We start from the raw sequence: 25,240 nt of genomic DNA, 5'->3' as shown, positions 1-25,240 counted from the left end.
TAAGTACAAAACAATATGCTTTTGAATGGCATCCCTGTTGTCATGTGCCATGCAGAAAGAGATGTGAAGAATGGCTCAATCTACAGCTAGATGTGACTATGATACATTTAATTTGAAGCTGCACAGATAATGAAAGTGGATTCGACCATAACTCAGTGAGGTGCACATGCCTTGTACGCATAAAGATCCTAGCACTGCCATAAAGGATCTCAGGTAGCAAGGTAGGAAGGACCCCAGCCTGAGATGGTGGAGAACCACTACCAGTTTAAGTAGTTAATATTGGGATGAATGGAAGCTGATTTGGTGTAAGGCAGTCTCAAACGTTCGTGTTTTCTTTTGTTGCATCTGAGGTAGTAAAGGTTAGGTGGAGAGAGTGGGGAGCAGCATAGTCATTTTCAGTAGTTCTCCTCAGAGTATATAACACACTGCAAGGTCAGGCTGGGTGATTGCTAGTGAGTCAAAATTCCTTGGAGGAAGTGGAAAGCTACTTTTAAAAAATGCCCTTATGTTAAGAAAAAACATGTTCACTAGCATAGGGCTGCCATCCATCCGGATTTTCCTGGGTTTTCAAAGGCAGAAATGACATCCGGTGGGGTGGGGGGGGGGAAGCTCAACAACTTTCAGGGTGTCCTAGTTTTTACTTTTCGAAATATGGCAACCCTGCACTAGCAGCCATGGTCAGACAAGGAGGCAGCTCAGGCCCCTGCAGGGCAGAGAGATTCTGGGAAGAAAGGATCAGAGCCACAGGATGTGGCAAGCTCAGCTGTTTCATCTCTCTAAGTTTAGGTTGATCAATGTGCTTATGTGTGGTCTTTAGAGGGAAGGATTCATCACATTCACACCAGGTAATTTGGCCTCCAAACACTGTTATTCATTCTTAGATCAAGGCCAAATTTGAATATTCAGTCATGAAAAAATGACTGGGGAGAATCCTAATGTTGTTCAAATTATCTAAAATCCTGCCAAACATGTGTAGGCTGGCTCTGTGAGCTGGGATCTTGATCAAGCAGGGCTCCAGCTAGTGATGGAGAAGAAATTCCATTCAGCTCATATTTAAATCTAAATCTATCAAATGTTCACTTTCCAAAACCTTTATGAGAACTGAAACACAGGAATTTAGATAATAGCTATCCTTTGAAAGCCACACATCCAAATTTTGCAATGCAGTTTCTCAAACTAAATAATGTTTTAAAGAATGCATATAATAGGTAAAGGTGTGCATAAAAATGAGTAACATACAAAAATGCATTACATTAGCAGAAATGGCTTTTGGAAATGTGTGCATTTGTCAAAGCTGCATGCAAAAATGTGTTTCTTAAAGAGACATGCTGAAGAATTTTAATGATCACAAACTGCTGCAGAAATGTAGAAAATGTAGAGAATTTAAGATTAGGGAAATGGGAAACAGGGAGAACCAAAATTAACAGGTCTGTTTACCCCTATTTCCAGTTCACAGAGGCAGCCCATGCAGGCCCTACAGCCTTCCCCTCTACCAACTTCCCCCCAATGTGTGGGCAACAGCAGAGGCTCTTCATGCAGTGCTAACCATGCAGAAAGAACTCCTGAACACGGGCCATTTGACTTTAAACAAGTATTTTCCCACCCCAAATTCCTACCCCAATGTGTATTGGAATCCTATGCACATTGCCCCCCAAATACCAGACAGCAGCAAAATCTGAGAAAGCTTATTCTAACAGCTCAGGGCACTCAAGTAAGACTTGGTCTTGTATGAGGTGCTACATGGTGATGCAAGTCCTAAAGTGGTAGAGTGCCTGTGCCATTTAAGACTGCTGTGGTGGAGAGAGAGAGATCCCTGCAAGTAGAAAACCAGCACAGCTGCAAACAGGCAGTATTTCTTTCTCTCTCTCTCTCTCTCTCTCTCTCTCTCTCTCTCTCTCTCTCTCTCTTAGTGAAGCATTCAAAAATGGTGGCTCCTCCACCTGAAGTGGAACAGCTCATTCTACCATCTCATTCTAACATGCGTTGATCAGACCTGCATGTACTACTAACCAGATGATGAGAAACCTTTGCACTTGTTTCCTTTTCCATACTATAATGAATTTGACTGTTCAGCTGGTTGATCGTGCTGAAAACACCTTTAAGCAATCTTTTTATTACACACATTTTCTCTGCTTCTCTCAGTTTTAGAAAATATGCTCTGGTGTTTTCTCCTTAATCCCAGCAGTCTTCTTGAATAGTGCCACTTGTTCTGGTTTGCGGTGGGAAATCCTGCCTGTTCATTCTGAGCGACACAGGAATTATTTTCTTCCTTCAGGTGTGTTTATCACGAAAGGAGACGTGGGTGTTGGGACCATCGTTGGCTCTGCTGTATTCAACATACTCTGTATAATTGGGGTTTGTGGCCTCTTTGCAGGGCAGGTAAGAGAATATGACCAAATCTCCTCCTCCCCCTTGAGTAGTAGCCACCATTTTACAAACTGGTGCACAATCAGTATGGAAATCTCCTCCTTGCCTCTATTTATATAACATTTCACAAGAGTTCAATGCATTTCTTATACCGTTGATGTAACAAACATGTAAGATAGCTCAGTTTTATTTATCTCTGTAGCACAATGAACTCATTAATGTTGCTTCCTACCTAGAGGCCTTAAACACTGCTTGTGGCATTGCATTTTCATAATCAGTTCGAAGTAGGATTGAACTGTAGGTCCCACAAAGCAGTTAATATACCTTTATGTTTTATCTCGGGACCCTTTCTGTGTTTCCTTAGAAGTCAGTCCCCTTCCCCAGTATTAATAAAGGCTTCCTGCTTACAAATTCATTTTTATGCATTTCAACAAATACTTTTCATTCAGCCTTTATTTGCATAATTTAGACCATTAAAAATAGTCCAATAAAAAATTAATAGTCCAGACATATTAAGCACACAAAACATATAAAAGACTCAGTAGCCATCATTAGGTAAGATTAAGAATCTCAATTTTGTATCCTGAAACAACCTCAGTAGTTTCGGAAATATCATCCTTCATCAGATATTGGATTACAGATTCTTTGCAAGTAGATATTTGGAGCTTCAAAGGAATCACCAGTTAAGAGTGTTGAATGAAGAGAGAGCAGTCCAAAATTATATGATATATTACATCTGGTGTGTTCATACCACAGGGGCAAAGTCTGTTCTGGAAGGGTATTTTTTTGAACCTTCTAGACAGTACATTTAAAGCAACTAACATAAAAGCTCTAAGATGCAAAGGGGTATCTAAATTATAAAAATAGTTGGGCATCATTCCATGACAAGGCTGCAAGCCCAGGTAAGCAGATAGGCATACAGAAGGCTGAGTGGGGTAAATTTTTTGAAATTCGTGGTCTAACAGCCTTTGCTTAATGAGAGAGAAAGTATGTGACTCATCCAGTAAGAGGAAAGAGTCTATTGCAATCCTGTTTGTTTGAGTTTAAAAGTAATTGCAGAAAACCATGAAAAATATGTGAATCTCTCAATAAACAAGTTAATATGCTTTCTGAGTATGTACTAAAATGAATTTTTAACCAGTATTTAAAGTCATGATCCAACCCCTAGGTTCTAAGAGATGTTGATCTAGCTCAGCACATATAGCCACACTTTGGAACTCCTAGGGTCTGTCGAAAAAAGGATGCCTGAACTTTGCTGTTAAAATCTGTTTTCTGTGGAGGGGTCCCATAAAGGAAGTGTGAAACTGTTTTCTTCCTATAGGCCCTAACCACTACATGTACATTCTGATTACCATTAAGAAAATAGAATCTTTTAATTTTACAAGTTCACAAATAGCAAGCAGATCAGAGGCAGATAGAAATCTCACTTGGGTCTGGCATGAGAAGGGAGCCTGGGATTTTGCAAACATTCTGCTTCTGAGATCAACTTGGACTGCTTAGACATTTCATTTGCTTTGATGAGTGCTTGGAATTTACTAGCATTTGAACATTGTTGTGTGCTCTTCCACTTCCCATAGCAGTGAGAGGTTCCAGAGGCAGTGCTACAGGATTTAGGCTATAATCCTAAACCCACTTACCTGGGAGTAAGCCTCATTGATCTTAAAGAGTTTTACTTTTGGGTAGACAGGTATACAATAGCACTTTCCTCTTGGCTGAGAGATCACTGGCAGGAAAGGGGCAATACTTAATAGAACAAACATCTGTGAGGCAAAGGGCAAAGTTAGGAGAAAGCTCAGATCACACTGTAGGTGATGTACCATTGTAACTTCTCTGCAAATATTATGTTTCTCTCCACCCTTATTGACTGTTTTTCCTTCCAGTAAAGTTCTCTCTGGTTAGAGCTCTATCTAAATGATGTTTTGGTTTTGATGTGGGGGGCGGGGTGGTAAAAAAATCAGAGAACCAGCTAACAGAGCAGTTTTAACTAGCAGTGGAATCCTTACAATGTAAGGCTTACATAAAACTCATAGCAATGTTAATCAGGACAAAGGGTAAGGAAAGCTCAAGGAAGGTGGCTTTTGATCTAATATGCCATCTATCTTCTGGGCTGCTACAGCCAAACAGGCTTAATCATAGCAATTGCACAATAGGAATTTTACAATTGTGGTGGTGTAATCTCATGGAGGAGTAATCTACAATAGGCACAGAAATAGGATGTTAATTACATTACCTTAACTTTCTTTATCAGAAAGAGCTATGAGGTTTAAGAGAGAGAAATACTCGCACTCTTAAAATAAATATTAATAGACAAAAAATGAAGTAACAGTATCTGTGGTGGTGCCTGTTATAAGAAGGCACCCTCCAGTCTTGTTGCAAAACTACCAATTGGTAAGTGTATTGTGTTATTTACACCCAAGTAACCACCAGTTGTTTATAATTACTCCTAAAGTTGGCAGTGGACAAAGTCAATATGAAGTGAAGCCTTAGGCTGTCATTTTTCTTCTTCTGTGTGTAGGAAGGAAATTTCCCTTGCAGATTCTCACTTGTTTGACAAATAAGTGCTCTGTTCTAAGGTTATTCTCAATATCTGAATTCATTCATATCTCTCGTGCTATGTTTCCTTGTGAAGCAAACATATCATCCACACAGAAGTAGGTAGTGAAAGGTCCGCAATTGGTATCTACTAGGTTGCAAAAGGTTTTCCCCAAGAAAATCTCAGTTCTGTCTTTCTCTAGAATAGTTGGAGACAAGCTTTGGGGAGTGTGCCATTTCTAGAAAAAAGTTGCTGGTACTCACCATGAAGTTGTTAAAGTAAATACTGCCAGGGGGAAAAAGCATTGGGTAGAAGTAATAAATTATAATTCTTCTTGTATACTAAGGTTGCCATATTTTGTAGAGCAAAAAAGAGGACACTATGATGGCCATTCAAAGTAAATAAATGCAATTTGTCTCAAATTTTACCCCTGAAAAAGAGGATGTGTCCTGGAAAAAGAAGACACATGGCAACCCTTTTATGCAGCCCGTAATAATAAAACAATGCATCATCATCATAAAACAATGCCTACTGGGCAAGATGGAGAAAAACAAGCTTTTGCGGTGGGAGACAGCCAAGCAGAGGCGCTTTCCCCCTCGCCTCCTGCACCCGACTCTGTCTCCTCCTCAAATGCTGATCCGAAAAGGGGTGGGAGGTTGCACACACACACACACACACACACACACACACACACACAATTTTTTCTTGCAAAGAGAAAGTCTGTTTCTCTCCCCTCTCCCCTGCATGTTGATGTTTTCCAAAAGGCACACAGCTGGGCACTTCAGCAGTTGTGGCTCCTCCAATACCCACCCACAGAAGGTGCACAATCTCTTCAGATGAGAATTGCGTGCCCCAGACCCCCTAGGCAGGTTCTTCTGCAAGGACGCCCAGCGAGATCCCCCCTTCTCTCCAGGAAGGTGTGGGTAGCCAAAGGCAAGCTTAAAGCACCAGCGGACTGGCTAGCTGGTGGAGGGAAGGAGCTGCAGCAACAGCAGCAGCCACCACCAAAAGAGAAAATTATGTTGCCAAGATCCACTCTCCTCCTCCGCTGTGGCTCATCCAGCCATCTGGAGCATGGAGCTGCCCATGGCCACCAGCTGGCCTTGCAAAAGCAGCAGCAGTTGCCGTCGCAGCAGCAGCAGCATGGTCCACTGTCGGAAACAGGCACAAGCTGCTACTGCCCCTCTGCAGGCACCTGCACGACACACTTCCCTCCCGTCCCCTCAGAGCCTCCTAATCAGAGCAGCTCCCTCCGCCTCCCCTCCCTCATAACAGGACCCCAGCTCCACCCACATCGTAATGGAGTGACCCAGCAGGAAAATGCGTAGCCCCACAACACGCGGGAAGGGGAAGTGTGCAGTCATTTCCTAACTTTGCCCCGTGATGTGCTCGGCTTTTCCTCTCTGCCTTGTCACCCAGGATCACTTCCTTCTCCCTGAATATCTGGCAAACAGGTCCATTTGTCATTATGTTTATTACTCCATAACCAGTGCTTTTGTCCAGAAAAAAGGCGCTGGTACTGCATACCGGCATCTGACACCAGAAGAAAAGCTCTGAGCACAACCAATATATAAGAATGAGCTCCTCAGCAACATAGAGAATATTATTGTTCATAGAAGAGGTTACATATTCTTCATTATGGTTTTCTTGCCCACTTGGTTTGCATGTATCTTAATGTTTTAAGCTTTAATTTTACTAACAACAAGTAATTCAGTTTGCTGACTAAAAGTAATTCACATTGGCCCAGCCTTTGATCTCTGTTAACATAATTGTTTATATGAACTTCCTCCCCTGCAAATGGTTTTGGGTGTGTTCATTTTGGTACAGGGCACTCCCTGAAAAAGCTTATAGCCCATGGTGCACTTAATGTACTGGATGTTGTAAATGGGGCAGGGTGTTGTTGTTTTTCTCCAGAAAAAGAGGACATAAATGTAGTCTTGTATCATGCCACCTTTTGAGAGGTTATCTGCTACAACCTGATATTAGCCGCATTGCACTGGAGTTAGGGAGGTCACTGAATGAAGTCTTTCCCCTGGAGATTTTTGCCAAATGCAGGATTTCTGCTAGAATGAAATACTGTGAGTCTGACTGGAAATATCTTAGTACCATACAAATATAAATGGGCACATGTGTGTGTGTGTGTGTGTGTGAGAGAGAGAGAGAGAGAGAGAGAGAGAGAGAGAGAGAGAGCGCATGCACTCACATACACATTGTGGCATATAATTTGTTTGGTACCAGCTACAATTTGTTTGGTACCAGCTACAATCTGGTCTACATGTAGCAGAAGGAGGGGGGAATTTAAGTAATGGGATGGACTATACCACTTGAGACTGCAGGCAAGGATTCAGATTTTTGAATGCTCCCATATTTTCTCCCCATAAGTAAAAAATTCACATAAGACGGAGTGAGTAGCATAGACACTTTCTCTGTGATGTGTTAGGTTGCGTGTGTTTTTGTCCCAGATGAAGGTTGAAGAGATGTTGTCAACCTCAGGATTTTGTTACCTTATGATGCAGGTTAGACCTCAAGAGTTTTCTGCGAGAAAAAAGTGACCACCACGCCCCCATTAAATAGTTGAAGACACATGCTTACCACAGTATAGCAATCAATTCTCTAGTTAGTCAATCTTCATTAAAGTCAAAATGTGATCATCAGGTTGCCAGCAATGACCATAAATTTGTTTCTGACAGTGGTATATCTCTTTCTAATTTTTTGGCTGTCTTCATTAAGAGACCCAGTGTAACGTAAAGAACCTTTGAAGGAAGAAGGGGTATCTCACTTCATGCCTGATGGGAGACAATCTCCCTTTGCACTTGGAAGCACTGAGAGATTGTCTCTAGGGGCTGACGTAAAGTGAGACTGACCCTGTCCTGAGTTTTCTGTCCATGCCAGAAGATTTGGGGGAGGACTGGCTGGTAACCAGAGATAATGGCTGGCAACCATTATCTGAAACTTGTGTTATAGACTGGGCAGGGCCAAACCCTAGAAATTAAGACATTATAGAATTTTGATTATTTGGGATGTGAAGAGGAACCATAAACTGCAGAGGAATTTCTAGGCTAGCCTATGCAAAATGACCTGGCTAAGCTAGGGACATTGAGGAACAATATGGGGCCACAGAGGGCCATTGGCTTGCAAGAGAACTATCCTTATGCTTTGCCCGAGGTGTGAAGAGACTGAGTTTGGAAGGTTACCATGGTAAGTGGGTGTGAGGTGGTAGGAAAATGGTGTTTTGAGCAAGGTTTGCTGGGAGGAAGAAGGTGGCAGGAGGTCTGAGATCTATCTTTGGACAGGTTGACTGCAGAACTGGCTGGGAGAGATGCCTTGGACTCCATGGTTGCACTGCTTGGGGTACCAGCCCCTCTTGAAATGACCATGCTGTAAGATCTGGACTCTCTCCATGCAGACTGAAGATGTAAATAGAAGAATAAACCATATTTTTTAAAGCTACGACAGTCTCCCCCATGTCTCCGTTCTCCAAAGGAACACAGACCTGGGGTGAGTGCCTGGAATCCCAGGGGCTCTTGCCACCGCTCAGCAGAGAGGTGGAGGCACCCAACTGTTGTAACAGGTAACCACAGATAATGGCTGGCAACCATTGCTTCTTCCCCTCAGAATGAGGAGTCTGAACTCCTCATGATGTCTCTTCAGTACATCAGGCTCAGCACTTCTGTTGGAGAATCTGGCCAAAACTTGGAGATAATGGACTTTCCACACAGTGTTTTTTCTCCTTCTTAATAAATGTTAATTGCATATTTGTTGTATGAAATCTTCTTTCACAGATATCTTTCAAAGTAACACTTTTGTTGCAGGAATGTGACCTTTTGAGGTATAAATATTTTATGCCTGGAAAAAATGTGATTCTTCTGACTAGGTTAGTACACCTGTTACAGTGACTGTGTAGAATTCTCTGGTCTTGGGGCGGGGAACCCATCAGCTCTTCCTTGCAGCTTGCTGTTAATGTGAATCTTGGGATCATATATGGCCAGTTCATTTTCTTCCTGTCTGTTTTCTCAGATTGTTGCACTGTCATCTTGGTGTCTCCTGAGGGATTCCATGTATTATACCTGCTCTGTTGTTGCACTTATCTTGGTAAGTGCTCAGAGATCGCTTTCCTGAATAAGTCTTTCTTTGGCAATCCAAAGTGCCATTTCTCCATTTCATAGGGGTTCACTAAGCTGATTTATTTTTACAAAAAGTTTGCTTTTGTTGAGTGTTTCATTTAAATGAATATAGGACCTTGTCCATTGCAATTTACATCTTTACCAGTTTAGTCCATAGTGATTTAAGAACTAATGTTCTGCAACTTCAAAACATAGCTTCAAATGCCAAAACCAGATTTGGGTTGGTCCAGTGAAGTCAGGGGGGAGATTTCATTCTAGGTGGTTTCATTTAGAAAATGTGCAATAAGACTCTAGCCTAGTGAGACCAGATTTTTTCTCTACAATAAGCAATTGTTATTTCACACTTCTGGCAAAAATATTGTTATTACTTGCTTTCACTCCCTAATCCATTATGATTCCTACTATTTATGATCAGAAATAGCGCATTTCCGGGCATCTGTTGGAATTTATGAAGAATTTTCTGTAACAGTGCCTCTTAAATTGAATTCTGAAGACCACCAGTGGTCTCTGGTATATTTTCTGGTGTACCTGAGACCATAATGAAGAGTCTGCTTCAGTTACTGCTGGAGTCCAAGCAAGTGATTTTCTGTGGGCATATATAGGGCTGCTGTTCAATTTGTGGGTGTGTGTTTTACAGGTGCTGGGGATGAGGGGCAGCCAGGCAGCCACCATGATCTGCAGAATCATGGCAGCTCAAAACACTGAGAAAATTGTGGCAGGCACATGTCCAGAACCGTAGAAAGGCATCCGTTTATAGAAGCAGCTGGGTTGTGAGACTGCTGGGACCCCCTCTAGGTTTGCCACATGCCCCTTATAATAAGGCATGGGTAGGCAAACTAAGGCCCGGGGGCCGGATCCGGCCCGATCGCCTTCTAAATCTGGCCAGCGGACAGTCCAGGAATCAGCGTGTTTTTACATGAGTAGAATGTGCTTTCATTTAAAATGCATCTCTGGGTTATTTGTGGGGCATAGGAATTCATTCATCCCCCCCCCCAATATAGTCCGGCCCACCACAAGGTCAGAGAGACAGTGGACCAGCCCCCTGCTGAAAAAGTTTGCTGACCCTTGTAATAAGGGGTTGTCCCTTATTTAAAGGGAAAATGCAGCATCCCTTATTTCTACCCCGCTTTCTTCTCCCTGCTCCTTCTCCTCTGCTGAGATGAGCGCTGAGCTCAGTTTCTTCCTCCCTCCCATCTCTGCCAGCGCTGCTGCCTCCCCCCTGCCTGCCTGTGTCTCTTTCCCTACCCTACCCCTCCCTGTTACGCTAAATCCAGGAGTGACGCAGCTGTGGCCCAATGGATGGGAATGGAATGGAGGGGCGAGGCTGAAAAAGAAATGAGTGACTTCGGATAAGTGGGAGGGAGGGAGGAGAGGAGGGAAGGTGAGGCTGGCCAGCACCAGTGTGTGTGTTTCACATTCAAGCTGGCAGTTCTTTTCCTACTGACCAGGGAAGTGGGGGGTAGTAGGCATGGGTCCTTGTTGCTTTTATGTGCTTCGCTGACCCTGTTCCTTTATAGAGGGGTAGGGTGGATATTGCAAACCTATTCTTTAGCTACCAAAGAAACCTCCCCCCCCCAACCCATGACTTTTTAAAATGTTTTAAATGTGTACTGCAAATGAGGACTCAAGCCCCCCTACAAGAAACTCTCACGGTCCTAAATTCACGTTCAACCTGATCCTTTGAAAACAGAAATAAGTCCCAATTAGTTCAGTTGAATTTACTTTCAATTAAGTATGCAAAGTATTGAATCCTTAAAATGGTTGTTGTTTTTACTTATTTAAATAAATTGATGCAAAATATTGTATGAAGGACCGGGCCAAAATGAAGCACACATGTAACCCTAGTGGCTGGATGACCTTGTCTGACTAGGAGGCATGTGCTTGAATGCGCGTGGCATTAGCAGCTACATGAAAGGGATGTTGGAGGCAAAGCTCTGTGAGGAAGAGAAACAGAATTGTTGCTGTCTTCACCCTTCCTCCTTTTTTGGGCTGGGTTTCTACATTTACCATTCTTCTGACAGGCAGAAATCCAGCAGCTGGGAAAGATGTGAGTCCATTTAAATTAATGTGCATCACTAACTAAGATCCGTAAATTTCTTTCATCATTGTAATGGATTGCTTTGAAGTCATTTCTGCAGCAGGTAAAGTAATTTTTAGCCCCTACAATTCCTCTCTCCTGACACATTCCTTATTTTGCCCAAACCGAAGGTGGCAACCCTAAGCCCCTCCCATGAGCAATCATAGGAGGGGGGGTCAATATCTGAACCCACCATGGAAGAGAAAAGACAAAGAGGCTATTTTTGTGATTCCTCATGATAGCAGATCAAATAGCAGGAGCCTTTCTCTTCCCTCTTGGTCCTTTACATTCATCCTTTTGCTTCTTGATTCCATACCTCCTATGAGAAATCTTAATATGTGTGAAAGTGCAAATATCTTCCAGCCTTTCATTGTATCTATGTCCTGGGGTATTGGGGGGGGGGGCGTAATGTAAAAAATAAATAAGTAGAAGATAGAGAATTGGACATTAGCTGTTCTGGGCAGAGTTCTTTCTTACAGCAAATAATAGTAGCCCCCTCTCAGGCTAAGCACAATACAGAAATGTCACCCCTCTTCCCAGTTCCATATAATTTACAATGTCATGTTCTGGGAGCATTTAGCCAATTTGGAATGGCAGGAAGCAGGACAGTAAAACCTGAGGAAGAACTGCGTCCTCTCTGCCTGACTCTGCCTTGTCACATTATGCCCAGACACCTTATTGAAGCATGAACATGTGTCCTTGGCTATAAGCTGACTCACAAGAAGGCCTGTACTTGAGGGTGACAGCTATAAGCCGACAGCAAAGAAGCGATGGATTCCTTCCCCTCACACACACACTGACTGTAAAAGCAGGAGAAGGCTGGAAGGGGGGTGCCTTGCAAATATTTCTTCCCACATTTATCAGGGCACTTCATTTGCTACCATCATTCCAGGCAAAGCCGAGGGAGAAAAGAAAAGCTGAGACGTAGAATTTGAGTGCAACCTAGTGGTGACTGAGGAGGAGAATCTCTTTTTTATCTGAATTTCTGAAGGGTAACCATGCTTGAACTGATCTATACATTATGTAGAATGAAGTGCTAGGAGTCTGGACTATCTGTTCAGACTGCAAGTGGGGGATTTGCATTCTTGAATTCTGCCTTGCCTAAAAAGGTATCTGACTAAATCGTAATCTGGGTGGGGCCATTGAATCAGTTGTCTTAAGTAAGTAATGGTAACTTAAGCCCATGGATTTCACTGGGTCTGATCTGAGTATCGCCTACACCACCCTCTCTGTTTAGGAGTGATTCAAACATATGATACCTTTTGGCTGCTGTCTTAAGTGGCACAGAGCAGAATTCTGCAGAGAGAGAGAGAGAGAGAGAGAGAGAGAGAGAGAGGCTGGAAACCTATGCAGGTTTATTGTAGCTGTGGATATGCTTGCCAGCTAAATATATTAAAGCCAAACTACACATTAGCTCCTGGTGGGCTCTCCTGGCATCTTGGTTTTTTGCTTAAAAGCAGCTGTGTAAGAAAGAGGATGCAAATGAGGTCTGAGCAGGAGTGAGGCATTTTCCCTCCATGCCATTTTTTTCTCTGATAAGAATTTCCTCCCCCAGTGCTGCTTCTCCCATACAGTTTCTCTTCTTCACAGCTGCTAAAAATCAAAATGTATTGAGTTCTGATTGTAGATAGCCTTCATTTCATGTACTTTGGCCCCGCATGCATCTACTTTCTGTAGCACCTTAGGCTCTGAAGAATATGGACTGCTGACCCTTAGGCCTCAAACCCATGGCAGCGCACAGCTTGGTTGCAGGACAGTACCATGGTCAATGCCATGAAAACTAACATGTCATTTCCAGGCATGGTTGTGCACTGGAGCCCTCTGCACAAGTCTGGTATGCCTTGCATACACCATAACCCAATTTCAGTCTCTGGATCTCAGAGAGCAGGGCTGGGAAATGTTCTATTTAACCTGTGCCATATTCATGTGTTTGCTTCTTCATATACTGATTTAGTACATTGGAAGAGGGTTATATAGAAACCTTTATCTAAAAGTTAACAGATTATAATGCATAGAGATTGGATTGAAAAGTGAAAAATCTCCTTTCCATTTTACATTTTGTGTTTCTTGATAAAATCAATTCTGCATCTATAACAAGTAGAGTTGTACATTACAGATGATAAAAATTGGATGTTGGAAGGAATGAACTGTGGGAAATTATTTGGGATACTAGAAGAGAGTTTGTGTCAAGAGATATTAAAAGTCTTTTAAAAAGTGTGGCATACCTTACAGACAGTCTCACATGGTAATACATTTTTATAACATTTTTCTCCACAGATTATTTATGATGAAAAAGTTGCTTGGTAAGTAGTGCAACTGTCATTTTTTGACTAATGGTAGCGAGGGAGGCAAAAGTTCTGCTGAGCAACCTGGGGACCAATTTCCATTTCTATAGAGCTTCTAAATAGGAAAGTGATTCATGGAAATCTTTTTAGAGTTAAAAGAGGAAACATCTCTTTCCCAGCACTTTCTGGGCCACCCACACAGATCTCCACTGAAGATGCAGGGCCTGTATAAGCAGCCTGAATAGACTGTCCAAACAATTTCCTTTCAGCGTGACAGTCACAAAAGTAGAAAGCTGAGGAGGGCACAGGAGATGTGTAGTTGTGTTGCAAGTACTATTGCTCTAAGAGGCTGGCAACATGTGATAGCTACCATGGGGATGTCTGTAGAAATGGCCTCATTTTGGGGAGCTATTCCTTGCCTGCCAGCCATCTACAGTCACGATCACATTGTGAAGGAATCTCCATGAGCTCCCTGTGACTGCTGCTTGTGTCTGGGTTTTCAAGCACTGCAACAACCTGCAAACGTATCTGAGCTGAAAATAGGGTGTGGCAAAGTGAACGTGGGTATGCACAGGCAATGATAAGACTGTTACATTGCAAAGACAAAGAAGTGATGCAGAGAATGGTTTCTAGGACAGAAAAGGAGAATTGGCAGCTGGGGAATGAAAGGAGGCAAAGACTCATTTGTATGCTCACCTAGATGCATTGGTGCTGCTTCTTCCAGTGAAATGCTGATTATTTGGGAAAGGCTTGTCTCTGGGTCTCACTCAGCTAGGTGTAGTGCTTATATACATGCGCATACATCTGCATACCACAGACATTTGGGATAGTACCATTAAGAAGACAGTCCTATGTAACAGTGAGAGTGTGAAAGGAACAGCAGGCATGTCAGCAAAGAGGTTAGCAGCATGAAGAAAGATTTGGATGGCAGCTAATGGGAAGTTGGAGCTAGGAGGCAATGACTCAAGAAGAGAACAACAGAACACTGGGAATGAGCATGATAATTGTTGCTAAAGTTATTTAGCAAATTATTCTGATATTTTATGATATGGCAATGTAGAAATACTGAAAGGAAGGAAGGGAGGAAGGAAGGAAGGAAGGAAGGGATTATTCCCTGTCCCCCTAGTGAGATTCATTCAGCTACTGTGAGTGAAGGTTTACTTGGCTTTCTCTGGGGAGAAGGTGTTGGCTCTGTTATTCCCCATCAGTTTTCAGTACAACAATAAACTAGGCAATTTGGACAAGGCCACAAGGAAATGGCATTTCCATAAACCCTGAGGTCACAATCAGCAAGAGCAAGTACTAAGTTAGGAGACCAGGCTGGAGCGTCCTGCAGGAATGAAGTAACAGGAGCAGGGTCTTGGGCAGGAGTCCTGTACTGGCAGGGAAGTTGTCCAGCAGAATCCAAGAAGCCAGAACTAATTTTGCCAAACTAGATGAGGTTTCCCACAGGGTTGTTGAGGAAGTAGGGGCTGGTGGTGTTTTTGTTATCTCCTTTCTGAATCTTCTCAGTGTCATTTAAAGTCTACTCAATATCGATCCAGAGTAGATTCCAATGTACAGTTAGCAGAGTAAAAACTTGAACACATTGCAGGATTCCCAAAAATAGACCTGAGGCAATTATATTTCATCCAGCAGAGCTTTACTGCTACTGAAGGCAAATGAGCATAATGGTCACAAATCCAATACATTCAGGATTGGCACATAAGAAATCCAGTTACAGCAGACTTAACATAAACTTACAGTAACTTATAACAAGACTAAAACTTAACACTAAGCATGCAGAACACCACACCAGACAGAAAAGAAATAGAAAGACAGACAGACAGACAGACAGAAAAGAGATAGAAAGACTATCAGATGAATACTTTCTTGCACTAAGAAATGCAAGCTAACACTCAGAGCTCTGAAGCAGAGCATGCATGAGACTTCTTCCTCCCAAGCTGGCCAGATGGAGGGAAGGCCTCACAGTACCATATGGGCACTTTGTCAGTGGATGTGAGCTGCAGAGGAACCATCAGGGCAAGGCAGCTCCCCTGCTCCTCTCCTGCCTGCCTCCACCACTTCCTTCCTTCTTGATCTCTGCTGCTGAGCCTGAAATGGAGGTATCAGTGTGAGGGAGGCATTATGAACAAGATGAGCAGTGGTGGTTGAGGCTGTGGTGGGACAAGATAGTTGCTGAGGCACCGGAGCTACGAAGGGCCTGTGCCTAAGATGCTGGCTGGCAATAGCTCTCCAGAAGAGGCCGAGCTAGGTATATAGTTTTAGACAATTGGTCCCTGGCAGTTTCATAAAGTGCCTGTGTTGACTAACTAAAGCTCAGACAACTATTAAAAGAAGTAACAGATAAGAACACCAGGTTCCAATTGAAAGAAGAAAATCTGGTGGTCTACCAAGACAACACAAGCTTTAGCCACTTGATCATAGGAACTCCTGCTGAGTCTCATAGTAGCTTTTGAGATTCCTTCTTCACTGATATCATGTTAGGCATATGGGATCACCATGCTAGTTTCAACTGCTGTCTGAAATATATTAAAATGTTGTTTTAAATTGTTCTATGTAATTTCATTTATTATAAGCTGCCCTGGGGTCTCCTTAGAGAGGAAGAGTGGTGTATAAATGTGAAGCTGATGATGGCTGATGAAGATGCAAGGCAAAGATCCATATAGAAAGAGTAATAATATAGGAAGTTAGAGTAAGAACCAGGTTTTATGATGAGATTAGGTAGGCTCCATCTTTGAAGCACAAGACACCGCCTGCACCACTAGACTCAGCTGCTGCCCATCATGCTCCACCTCCTATCTGCCAGACACTAGCCTGTAGCACTCAGGCTCACTTTCCTGAGTCTCTAAACTTCAGAAGACCTGGTAACTCTAGGCATCAATGGTCTAGAAACAGATCCATTTCAGCTACGTGGAACGCTATTCCTTATTTGTCTTCATTTTCTTCCTCTTTTGGTTGCAGGTGGGAGTCTTTAATTCTAGTTCTAATGTATGCTGTCTACATTCTCATCATGAAGTAAGTATCATGTATTCTTGTCTGCACATTGCTAAGGTTACCTTAAATGGATGTGGGTCTAAACCACTGAGCTTCTTGGGCTTGCCAATCGTAAGGTTGGCAGTTCGAATCCATGTGACAGGGTGAGCTTCCATTGCTTTGTCCCAGCTCCTGCCAACCTAGCAGTTTGAAAGCATACTAGCATGAGTAGATAAATAGGTACCACTGTGGCGGGAAGGTAAATGGTGTTTCCGTGCTCTCTGGCCTTCATCACAGTGTTCTGTGTGCGAAAAGTTTAGTCATGACCCGGAAAAGCTGTCTGTGGACAAATGCCGGCTCCCTCAGTATGAGTGCTGCACTCCATAGTCGAATTCGACTGGACTTAACCGTCCAGGGGTCCTTTACCTTTACCTTACCTAAATGGTTGTCTTTCAAGGAGCACTACCTACAGGTAGAGATGCTGTTAAAAAAACCCAAGCCACCAATTTTCTGTTCTGTTAAATCAGAACAAGAGTGTCAGTGTAGCCTCAGGACTTGGTTAATCATGAAAACCTGACTATGCATTCTTTTAATTAAAAGTATGTGCCCTGCTTCCAGGCATTTGGACAGCACTTTTGGTCAGGCTTTTGGTAGCTACTTGTGTCCATCCTTTGTTAGCTGAGTGGATATTTTGTGCTGCTTTAGACAAATCTTTCTTTGGATTAACACTTCATATGTTATATTTGTATTGCTTTATTGATTTTCTTTTTTTAAAAAAACGTATTTTTGTAATTTATTCTTTTGTTATTGGAAATCTCTTTGGGACACCTGAATAAGTGAAGTGATATATAAATCTTCTTTTTTGTCAGTATCTTGTAGCCGAGTAAGATTGTATTCCATGAATATGGTCTTAATGGTGTGTCCATAGTTGACTGTGAAGGCCAGTTCTGGGGACGTCGGTTTCCGGGTAGGAATTGATCATGGTCAGGATTTGCCAAACGTGCCTTCCTCTTAGTTTGTTTCTTCATTTTGTCCTGTGTTCTGGCTTCTTCAAAGTCCATGATGCTTTTGGACTTCCGGGTTAGCGCGATCGGCTAATGGCGGATTCCCTCCGAGCTCCGGAGGGAATCGGCTGCGCAGGAGCTGGGTCTGGCCGCTGCGGCGACACGGGGACCCTCAGAAATCACAGGCGCTGAAGCCTGTGAACCTGGTGACTCGGCGGGCACCATTTGCGCCCCCCGACCTGCGAAGGAGCCTTTTTAAAGGCTTCGGAACGGGGGACGGGGTGAGCGGCGCGGTGCTGAGAGTCAACTGCTCCTCCTGCGGAGTGAAGCCACATGCCATGGTCGGAGAGCGCTGACTTCTTCTTGTGAACAATTGGATTCTAAAAGTAACAACCCGTGAGTAGTACGGAAATTGGACTTGTAAAGGAAATTTTTTTTGTTGAATTTGGCACGATCGGGGAAGGTGCAAACAGGAAGTCCGCCTCCCCATCTTGTAAATAATTTAAAGCAAGGACTAGTTAACTAAGGTCGAGAGAATTTCTTTTTCTTCATTGGCTAAAAGGTACTAATTTCACGATTTGGCAGTATAAGCATAAATAACTTTATCGGAGGATAAGAGCTAATTTTGAGAGCTGAAGTGCCACCCCCCCGGACCCGGGAGTGATCCGTGAGAGAGCCTGTTGAGGAGATATAGAAGAGTTTGACAGCTGTCAAAATTAGCTGTCAAGAAGGAAAAAGAGAACTTTGTTTCTGCTGTCTCTGCTGGAAATATTTGTTGCAATTTGGTTATATTTTGTTGAAAACAAGGAAGAACTGATACAAACTAACTTGACTTTTGGATTTGAACTGGAAAGAATACTAAGTTACCAAAATCCCTCTAGAGGGGGATTTGGGACATTACAAGAATGGCTGGAGGAGGGAAAATTCAAGCTGGGTTGGACAGAGCCTTTGTTCTCTTGGGAAAGTTACAAGGCCAAATGGATGTTTTGGCTACAAATGTTGCAACTCTGAACTTAACAGTAAATAATATCATTGAATTTGATAAGGATTTGACTCAGGAAACCCATGCAGCTGGACAAAAAGAGAAACTTGAGAGTTTTGAGAGTGCAGAGAAGGAGACATATGTTGTTTCTGAAGAAAAGGAAGGAGGAGCTGTAATTTTGCAGATGACAAAGGAGAGCCAGAGGCCTGACATGATGGTTACAAAGGAAAATAAGAAATCGAGCCAGAGGCCTGACATGATGGTCACAAAGGAAAATAAGTACTGGATGATGAAAATCTGGTTTGAATTGGAGATTGAAGAATGGAGAGATCTCCTTATGTGGAGATCTGAAGACTTATGGATTACAAATTTGATTAAGGTGGAAGTTGGAGCTTTCGGGACAATTGAACTTAAAAGGAGTAAGAAACAAGATTCGGGCTCCACTTTTAAGTATGGAGGTCTGGCTGGAAGAAACATGGACCTTATGGAGACAGAGCTTCTCCGAGATCTGGTGTTTAATACTAAAGCCTATCAAAAAAAACCGGCAGAGAGGAATTGAGAGAGAATTAAGAGCCTCGGATGTGAGGTCTCCAGGCTGATAGTAGATTAAGACTGATGGACGTTTGTTGGGGATCGAAACCGGGAAAGGAGGTGGTGGGGTTTGGGAATCCAAAGGGTGTATAATTATAATCTGTTTTTTTATTTTGTTTTGTTATTAGTAAGAAAATTGGGGAATTCGTGGAAGGGAATTTGGGTCGACTTTAGAAAAAGGTTTTAAGAATGAGTACTGATGTATAAATATGGATGTTTATAAGTGAAAATTGGTTTTTTCTTTAAAATGAACTAAATATAAAAAGGTTAAAAATTGGGGATAAGAACTTGTTGAACTAACAATTTGAATTGGAATATAAGAAGGGGAGGTGTGGGGAAGTCAGGGAAATATGTCATTGAAAATACGGATTGTAAACTTTATGTGTTTTTTAATTTTTTTAGATATGCCTTGAGAGTGTCTTTAAAGCTCTTTTGTTGTCCACCAGCATTTCGCTTTCCATTATTAAGATGGGAATAGAGTGGTTGCTTTGGAAGACGATAATCAGGCATTTGAAAAACATGACCAGTCCAACGAAGCTGATGTTGAAGAATCATTGCTTCAACACTGATGATCTTTGCATCTTCCAGGACACTGGCATTGGTTTGCCTGTCTTCCCAAGTGATGTGTAAAAATTTTCAGAGACACTGTTGATGGAATCTTTCGAGGAGTTGGAGATGGCGTTTATAAGTGGTCCATATTTCACAAGCATGCAATAAATTTGGTAGTACAATAACTTTGTAAACAAGCATTTTGGTTTCCCTGTGAATGTCCTAGTCCTCAAACACTCTGCACTTCAGTTGGGAGAAAGCTGCACTTACAGAGCTCAGGCAGGGCTGGATTTTGGCATCAATATCAGCCCTTGTGGAAAGATAACTGTCTAAGTAGGAAAGTAATTGAAACTTTCCAGCGTTGCATCATTAGGTTGGATTTGTAGCGGGGGGGGGCCTGCCTGTTGGTGCAGCATTTTGGTTTTTTGGATATTGAGCGATAGGAGCAATAGTTAGGAGATAGTTTGTTAAGACCTTTACAATAATTTTGTCTGCCACAGCTAATAAAAAGATGCCTTGATAGTTTCCGCAATCTGTTCTATCACCTTAAAAAAAAAAAATGGGATCCCTAAAGTCTGCTGTGATCTTCACTCTCTCCCAGATTTTTTCAATGAGCTTGTGAAGTTGTTGTGTAAGTTCAATTCCACACACTTTGAAAACTTTGTCAAGTACCCCATCAGGTCCACTGGTTTTGTTGTTTTGAACTGGTGTTTCTTGGTTTGGTATCCAATAGTTTGTTCACAGGCTGCAGTAATGGATAGTTTTAGCTTGCTGAAGTGTTCCTCGATGTTATCAGGAAACTCTGAAAGCAGGTGGTCCTTAAGAGTTGTTTGAAAGCAATCCCGATGAATTGGATCTTGAAGGGCTTGAGTGTTCATCTTATGCCTTGGGTTTCCTTTGTTGAAGCCTGTGTTGAGGTATAATCTTAATAGCCATCATGGAACATATTAATTGTGATCTGTCCAACAGTCATCAACACTCATTATAGCTCTGGTAAGGAGTACATCACAGCAATCTTTAGCTTGGACAATTACATAGTCTAAGAGGTGCCAGTGGTTCGACCAAGGGTGCTTCCGTGATGTTTTAATTTAGTTATTTTTCAAAAGAGTGTATTGGTAATAACAAGGTTGTGTGCTGCACATACAGTCAAAAATAAAATTCTGTTCTGGTTGCTGTTGCCAATTCCTTTTTTCCCAATAGTCCCGGGCCACAGATAGAAATCTTGCCCAACTCTTGCATTAAAATCGGTGTCTCTGATAGGTTGAGAATATATTTTTTCTTTAATGTCTTCATCAGCATCCAGCGTTGGTGCATAAGCGCTTAAAATAGTTGCCTGCTGGTTTTTTTGTGAGTTTTATTTGAAGGGTTGAAAGTCACTCATTATGAGAATGTATAATAAAAGCTTTGGGAGAGGCAGAAGAGGAAGATCAATCCCAGCAAGAAGACTAGATAAGACTTGAAACTTTAAGAATATGAGTGACCTTAGACTTTTTTGTGGGATATAAACTGTTTGAATATTAAAGCTAAAAGAAATAAAACTATGAACTTTTTGTTAAAACAAAAACTGGATTTATATGTCTACAAAAAACACACATAAAAGGCAACATAGGAGATTATTAGTGAATAAAAAGCTAGGCAATGAATTTATTGCTTCAGACACAGTTAAAAAGGGGGGGGGTGATCTATGCCAACCCCAAACTAGAACCAAAACAAATAACAAAGGATGAAGAAGGCAGAATATTAGTGGTAGAAATCACTATAGAAGGAGAAAAAATACTAGTTATGGGCATCTATGCACCTAATGAAAAAAAGCTGGAATTTTATAAGTCCCTGGAGGAAAAATTATTTGAAAGATATAATGGAAAGAAAATACTATTAGGTAACTTTAATGAGATAGAAAAGGACAAAAGAACTAAGGAAGGTGTGGCCAAAGAAGGTAAACTTCCAATAACCTTTTTTGAAATGATACTATTTTTGGACCTAACAGGTGGTTGGAGGTACAAATACCCGACAGTATGTGAGTTCACATACTATTCCTACCTGAAGGATGCCCATAGCAGAATCGATATGATGATATGGCTCTCAAAAGAATTAATACAAAGAATGAAAAAGATAGGTTGCCTGAGAGCATTCTCAGACCACAACCCAATCAAAATGGTTTTAAAGGGAGAAAATAAACAATATATAGATGGAGATTAAATGAAAACCTCCTAAAGAAAGAGGAAGTGGTAGAGAAAGGTAGAGAAATAATTAGAGAATACTTTAAAATAAACCTAAAGGAACGGACCAGGAAGTGGTTTGGGATGCTGGTAAAGTAGTGCTGCGAAGCTTCTTTATTCAAAAGAAAATATATTACAGAAAAAAAGAAGAAGAAAAGCAAAAGATTTTAAAGAAAATAATGTGTTTTGGAAAAACCTTGGTGGAAAAGCCAGGAGACAAAGCCATTTTACAAAAGTTGAAAACACTACAAGTACAATTCTCCTTGTTAATGCAACATGAAATTGAACAGAATATAAAATCCCTAAAACAGAAACAATTTGAGTTTGCGAACAAATCAGGGAAGTTATTAGCATAATACAAAGTCACAGAAAAAGATATCACCAAGGACAAGTGCTCCAAAATAAGGAGTATAGACAAGCAGACAAATATAGACATAGTCTTTTTCTTTACAATCACTCGTGTATTTGATAGACGTAACATAAATTTTTCTCATTATGAGAAAATTGGTTAGAAAGAAGGGTGGCTCCCGAAGTTTTATAGGACCAGTCAGGTGAGCTGCATTGGCTTCCTGATTCGCTGTCGAGTCAGTAATGGGGGCTTCCATTGCAAAAGATAAGGTACTGAAGGCTGACACCTTCATTCACCCAACCAAAAGGCTTTGCTCTGCTGCTCCACACACCATAGCTTTGCAGGCATCGCTCCTAGTCTTATTTTCTATGGACTCACATTCTGAAGTTTCTCCTCAAGATCTTCTACAATGGAAGAATTGCAGGTAGGAACAGTGTACTCACTTCACATATAGCCATATTTCAGTCCTTATTTCTTCTATTTTAAAAATGTAACATTTATTTATTAAAAGGCTTCTTAGGCACTAAAATACAGTGGTACCTCGGGTTACATACGCTTCAGTTTATAGACTCCGCTAACCCAGAAATAGTACCTCGGGTTAAGAACTTTGCTTCAGGATGAGAACAGAAATTGTGCAGCAGCGGCAGCAGGAGGCCCCATTAGCTAAAGTGGTGCTTCAGGTTAAGGACAGTTTCAGGCTAAGAACGGACCTCCAGAACGAATTAAGTTCTTAACCCAAGGTACCACTGAATAGGGATTGCCAAAACCTACAAATTGATACACAGGTCTGTCAGGAAAACCCCATGAGAAAGCCACTGAGAAGACATCTCTTTGTTCTTTGTATAGGTTTAATGCCAGTCTACAACATATCTTTGAAAGGAGGACAAAGAATGCAACAAATATGGTGAATGGACTAGCAAATAACACAGAGATGGATGACAACAGCAATTGTGATGCTACAGTAGTATTATTAAAGAAAGGTAACTGTTCCAGTAAGTCACACACTGCTTGTTTGCAGAATCCTTCTTGATGTTCTGGTGGGCCAGGCTAGATGCCACTATAAATACATCTTTGAATCCCATACTTGGGAATCCCCATGTCATCTTTTAATCAAAGCAGTAGTGGAGTCCCAGTCTAGATGTTGTTTTCTCCCTAATAAAGCTGCTATTTGCTTCCTGGAGCAATATGCAGCTGGGGGAGGGGGAAGAAGCACAGGGGAAAGGGTTAAACCATGGGCGTAATCCTGATCCATTGGTCACAGCTTCCTGTAACTTCTTTTGAAAACAGTAACAGCAATTCCAAGCATGGGATTCAAAGATGTGAAGTAGCATTTAGTTTGGCCCCAATCTTTGTGAGACATGTCAACAACTGGAGAAGTTAAAGAGTGAAATGCCATTTTTGCAAAAGAGACCTCAATGTAGGAGCATATTACAGCATTATAACAGATTTTCATGATCATTTTGCTTTATCGCCCATTGTTTATAAAGCTTTATAATGTGCGTGGCACTTTACGGAGTCACATTTAAAGAAAGGGGGGGTCAAAGAAAGAGCACCTCACCCAAGGAGCTTAAAATCTAAATTTAAACAGCGGAGGAGCTAATAGAAGAGGAGAGGTAAGGTGAACTGGGCATGACCAAACACAATTATGTGTTTTAGCTGGGGAGGTGAGAGCTTTGGCTCACAAGAAATTATATCATTTTTAGAGAGCTGTTGACAGCTTGAAAGAGGAATTGCTGCTTGTATGTACATTCATCCCACTTTTGCCCCCAGTAAAAAAAAAAAGCCAAACTTGAATGATAGAAGGAAACATAGGAGTAAAAGATTTGTGTGTGTACACAATGGGATGCAAAACCTCTTTGGAGTCACTGTCAGTTCTCTTAAAACTATTTTCTGTCTTTGGCCTAAGTTTTCCAGCATGCTGTTCAAAAGCTGTGCCCAACATCCAATGCATCCATCTCAGAGATGGTTCCCATTGATTTCAATGACATTTACTCCCTGGTAAATGGAATAGGATTGTAATCTGAACCATCTATTAGGATAGCCTGGATACTGACATTCAGCAAGAAGATACTGAGTATGCAGGCAGAAAATTCCATGATTACAGGCAATCAGTGAGCTTATGCAGAAGCAAAATAGCAAGAAGATGATTCCAGCTGCCTGTAAGGGTGATGTCAGGTAAACCCAACCATGCTCTTAGCTAGACTGAATTGTTTAATTAGTGTTCATTAATGTGAGTGCAGAGTGTGCCTTTTTCAGCAGATTTAAACTTTTAAAATATATTTAGTAGTCAGGACTTCACTTTTCCTGTCTGAGAACCTGGTCTATAATTTCTTCTACAAACTGTATAAAAGTCTTATTCAAGCTGACCAAGATAAATTGCCCTTTATAATGTATTTTACATGTCTTATATTCTGGTGCAACTGGACATCTCCTGTTTGTAGCCATTATCAGTTATTTAGATTACTGTTTGAGGTGCTTGCTGCTTTATGTGACTGTCCCACTATGGATTAAGTCACATTGAATAAATCCCCCCAAATGTATGAACAAAACTAATAGAGCAGTCTTGCTCACATGAGAGTGGCTCCAATTATATAAGGGGAATGTGATGACACCAGTGTTTCCTGCAGCAAACTCATAAAGTGTATACAACATGCATTCACTTTGGACTGCACTGGGTGCTTGTTCAATGCAAGCCTTTCATGGAGCTGGTTTTAACCTTTGAAGCCCTAAATAGCTCGAGACCTGGGTACCTAAAGGACCACCACCTTCCACACCTCAGAGGTGAGGTGTTCGTATATAATGTTTTAATCCAACAGACCAGTTTTTCTGTTGCTATGATTTTATGCTCTTTGTATGTATTTCTTGATTTAGTCATTGTTATGTTAGCTGCTTGAGTGGTTTTATCTGAAGGGTAGGATAGAAATGTCTTAATAAAAATAAAACAAATAAAACTGGGCCGGTCATGGTTCCCTGTTGAGAGTACATGAGTAGGTTGTCTTGTTTACATGTTTGCCACAGGAAATAGCAGAGCAGATGTGGCAAGGACAATGTGGAGCCACCAACAGACCTAGTACACTGAAGTAAGAGGAGAGGATGTGGTCAAAGTTCCCCCAAGTATAAAGCAGTGATAATTAAGAACTAAGCCTGGGAGCTGTAACCCCCACCCCCAGATTCCCTCATGAAA

At 41.7% G+C, this 25,240-nt stretch overlaps 1 protein-coding gene across 2 annotated transcripts in view; it reads left to right on the top strand.

Moving 5' to 3' along the window:
* SLC24A3 (solute carrier family 24 member 3) overlaps positions 1–25,240 on the top strand; it is a 184,218-nt gene that overhangs the window by 134,414 nt on the left and 24,564 nt on the right. The window contains exons 6-10 of one of the 2 annotated variants that reach the window (XM_083624467.1): positions 2,276–2,379; positions 8,918–8,992; positions 13,379–13,404; positions 16,351–16,404; positions 22,903–23,036. In XM_083624467.1, coding sequence (XP_083480593.1) covers positions 2,276–2,379; positions 8,918–8,992; positions 13,379–13,404; positions 16,351–16,404; positions 22,903–23,036 — 393 coding nt within the window. Of the gene's footprint in view, positions 1–2,275; positions 2,380–8,917; positions 8,993–13,378; positions 13,405–16,350; positions 16,405–22,902; positions 23,049–25,240 lie in introns of both variants that reach the window. The other variant, XM_083624466.1, reaches the window with a different exon arrangement.

The sequence above is a fragment of the Podarcis filfolensis genome (assembly GCF_964270895.1).
Source record: "Podarcis filfolensis genome assembly, chromosome: 7".
In the NCBI taxonomy this organism is placed as follows: Eukaryota; Metazoa; Chordata; class Lepidosauria; order Squamata; family Lacertidae; genus Podarcis; species Podarcis filfolensis.
The sequence above is the reverse complement of the archived record's forward strand: the minus strand, read 5'-3'. Positions and strand labels throughout refer to the sequence as shown.